General features: G+C 55.4%; 1 protein-coding gene across 1 annotated transcript; it reads right to left on the bottom strand.

Moving 5' to 3' along the window:
- Nucleotides 1-811: 811 nt before the first annotated feature.
- GUITHDRAFT_87404 (hypothetical protein) lies at nucleotides 812-2,159 on the bottom strand (the record flags this gene model as incomplete). The annotated part of the gene is made up of 5 exons (XM_005831357.1): nucleotides 1,617-2,159; nucleotides 1,511-1,571; nucleotides 1,274-1,330; nucleotides 1,156-1,224; nucleotides 812-853 (listed from the first exon to the last, which is right to left on the bottom strand). Coding segments are annotated over exons 1-5 (648 nt in total), but the record flags the coding sequence as incomplete, so codon positions are not given.
- Between the last annotated feature and the right edge of the window lie 313 nt (nucleotides 2,160-2,472).

The raw sequence follows: 2,472 nt of genomic DNA, 5'->3' as shown, positions 1-2,472 counted from the left end.
CCTCGTCCTCGTCCTCGTCCTCGTCCTCATCCTCGCCCTAATCCTCGTCCTCGTCCCGTCCTAGTCCTCGCCTCGTCCTCATCGTCCCACTGTGGTTCAACCCAGGCTCCCCAGCTCATTAAAGGAGATCCCAAGAGCAGCACCTCCCTGCCATCCGCCCTGATGGCGAGGTAGCCCAAGACCGATGAAGTCACGCCCTAAAAGTTCTGTTTCCAAGTGAGACGTTCCAATCTCCCGACATGCCCCGAAACGTCGCCAGGTGTGGGAGGAGGGAGGAGGGGGAGGAGGGGCAAGGAGAGGGAGGGAGGAGAGGGTTCAACAGCAGTGAAGGAGGTGAACTTCTTATGCAGGAGTTCGAAGAGGCGGCAGAGAATCTCAAGGCTCTGGTGAAGGAGTATCAAGAGTATGACATGTCAAGTTCGCAATCGATACCGGCAGAAAGGATGAGGATAAAACCAGCGATTTGATGATGTAAAGAACAAACAGGTTGTTGTTTTCGTGTCTAGGTTATATTTATTTCATCCGAACCCAATGAGGTCGAAAACTTGGGAGACAAGCGAAGGAAAACAATCTCTCTCACATCTTTGCACGGAGAGAAGGGTCCATCATTTCCTGCAAGATTGCACCTTTCGTATGAGATCATCTTTTTCAAAACAATCACTGCTGTCAATGTTGTGATCTTTGAGGATTTGTTTCAACTCTTTTGCGGACAACGACTACATGACGAAAAATCACAAGACACACAACAACGCAATGAGGCATGTGGCAAACTCACATGGAGATCGTCAGGGATGGGAGGAAGAGACTGGTTCGGAACAGAGGCGGCGATGAAGTCTCTGAGGTCTTTGAGTTCCTGATGACATGTAGAGTGTGAGATGGAGGAGGGAGGGGAGAAGAGCAAGAGAGGAGGAAGGGAGGGGAGAAGGAGAAGAGGTAAGGAAGGGGAGGGGAGGGGAGAAGAGAGGAGGAAGGGAGGGGAGGGGAGAAGAGAGGAGGAAGGGAGGGGAGAAGGAGAAGAGGTAAGGAAGGAGCACAAGGGGATGAAGGAGAAGGGAAGAGTAGTGGAGCGGAGGAGAACGAGAAGGAGAGGAGAGAGAAGATTTGAGGAAACGATGGAAGCAACAGCAAGGGGTTCGTCCTCTCCAATCTCCTCACTTGATCACATGACGAATGGTCCATGTTGTACTGCTTGAACTTCATGTTGACACCAAGAGATTGTATCACCTGCTATCAGATCAGGAGAGTTGAAATGAAGGCAACATGTCTGAAGGACATTCGATGAGAGCTGGCCAAACATGAACGGAACCACCGGATCTTGAACACCGTGAGCCTGATGTGTCTGATCAGGACAGCAGACAAGCTACAGATGAAAGCGCGAAGAGGAAAGCGTGTGAAGGAGGGAGGAGATGGCAAAAGAGCAGAGAAGGGAGGGAGGGAGGGAGGGAGGGATGGAGGGAGGGAGGGAGGGAGGGAGGGAGGGAGGGAGGGAGGAGCTCGCGGAGGAGCGGACCTGAAAGAAAGGAGTTGAAACTCCTTCTTTGGTGACGAGCCTAGGGACCTTGTTCCTCATCCTGTCTCCTCATCAGCCTCCGAAGTTCTCACCGTCCTCCACTCACGCCAAGTATCCGCTGAGTACGAAGCAGCCCCCGAGCCGAACCTCGTGCGTGAGGGCGGCAAAACACGCCATGGCGGCTCCCTGGCTGAACCCGCCGACCATGATGCGATCGGCGGGGATGCCGTTCTTGACCTCCTCAGCGATTAGGTCGTGGATGTACTGCCGAGTCTTCATCGTCCCCTCCTCGTCCTCCGGCGCGTCAGGGCTCAGTCCCTTGATGTCCGCCCATGCCGGCATGGAGGCGCCCATGTTGATGGTGACGGGACGGGACGGGGCGTTAGGGAGGAGAAACTTGATCCAGGGAAGGTTCAGCTGACGCGCCACGTCCGACCATCCCGACCCGTTGTCGCCCAGGCCATGAAGCCAGATCACAGTGGCGGTATGCCTGCTGGTAGGGGACACGACGATAGGAGCCGCCATGCTTGTGCTGCCTCCTCCTCTCAACGGCTGCCCGAAAGTGCTCGCAGAACAGGTCGCTACGATGAGCACGAGGAAAGTGAAGGAGAGAAGAGACGTAATCTCGTCCTGTGTCGGAAGCAGACCTGGTGACAAGGATCAGTCAACTTCCTCCTCGTTCTTCTCCTCGTCCTCCTCGTGCTGCTCCGGCTCTTCTATACTCTCCTTCTCTGGGTCTTATGCTATTCCTTCCTCTCTCTCTCTCTCTCTCTCTCTCTCCTCCCTCCCGCCCTCGCCTCCTCTCCTCTCTCTCCCTTCCTCTCTCTCCCTTCCTCTCTCCTCCGCCTCCCTTCCCCCCTCGCCTCCCTTCCCCCCTAGCCTCCTCTCCTCTCCCTCTCTTCCTCTCTCCCCTCTCGGCTCCTCTCCTCTCTCTCCCTTCCTCTTCATCCCCTCCTCTGCTC

Source organism: Guillardia theta (assembly GCF_000315625.1).
Source record: "Guillardia theta CCMP2712 unplaced genomic scaffold GUITHscaffold_40, whole genome shotgun sequence".
Taxonomy (NCBI): Eukaryota; class Cryptophyceae; order Pyrenomonadales; family Geminigeraceae; genus Guillardia; species Guillardia theta.
Note: the sequence above shows the minus strand (reverse complement) of the source record. Positions and strands in the feature narration are given on the sequence as shown.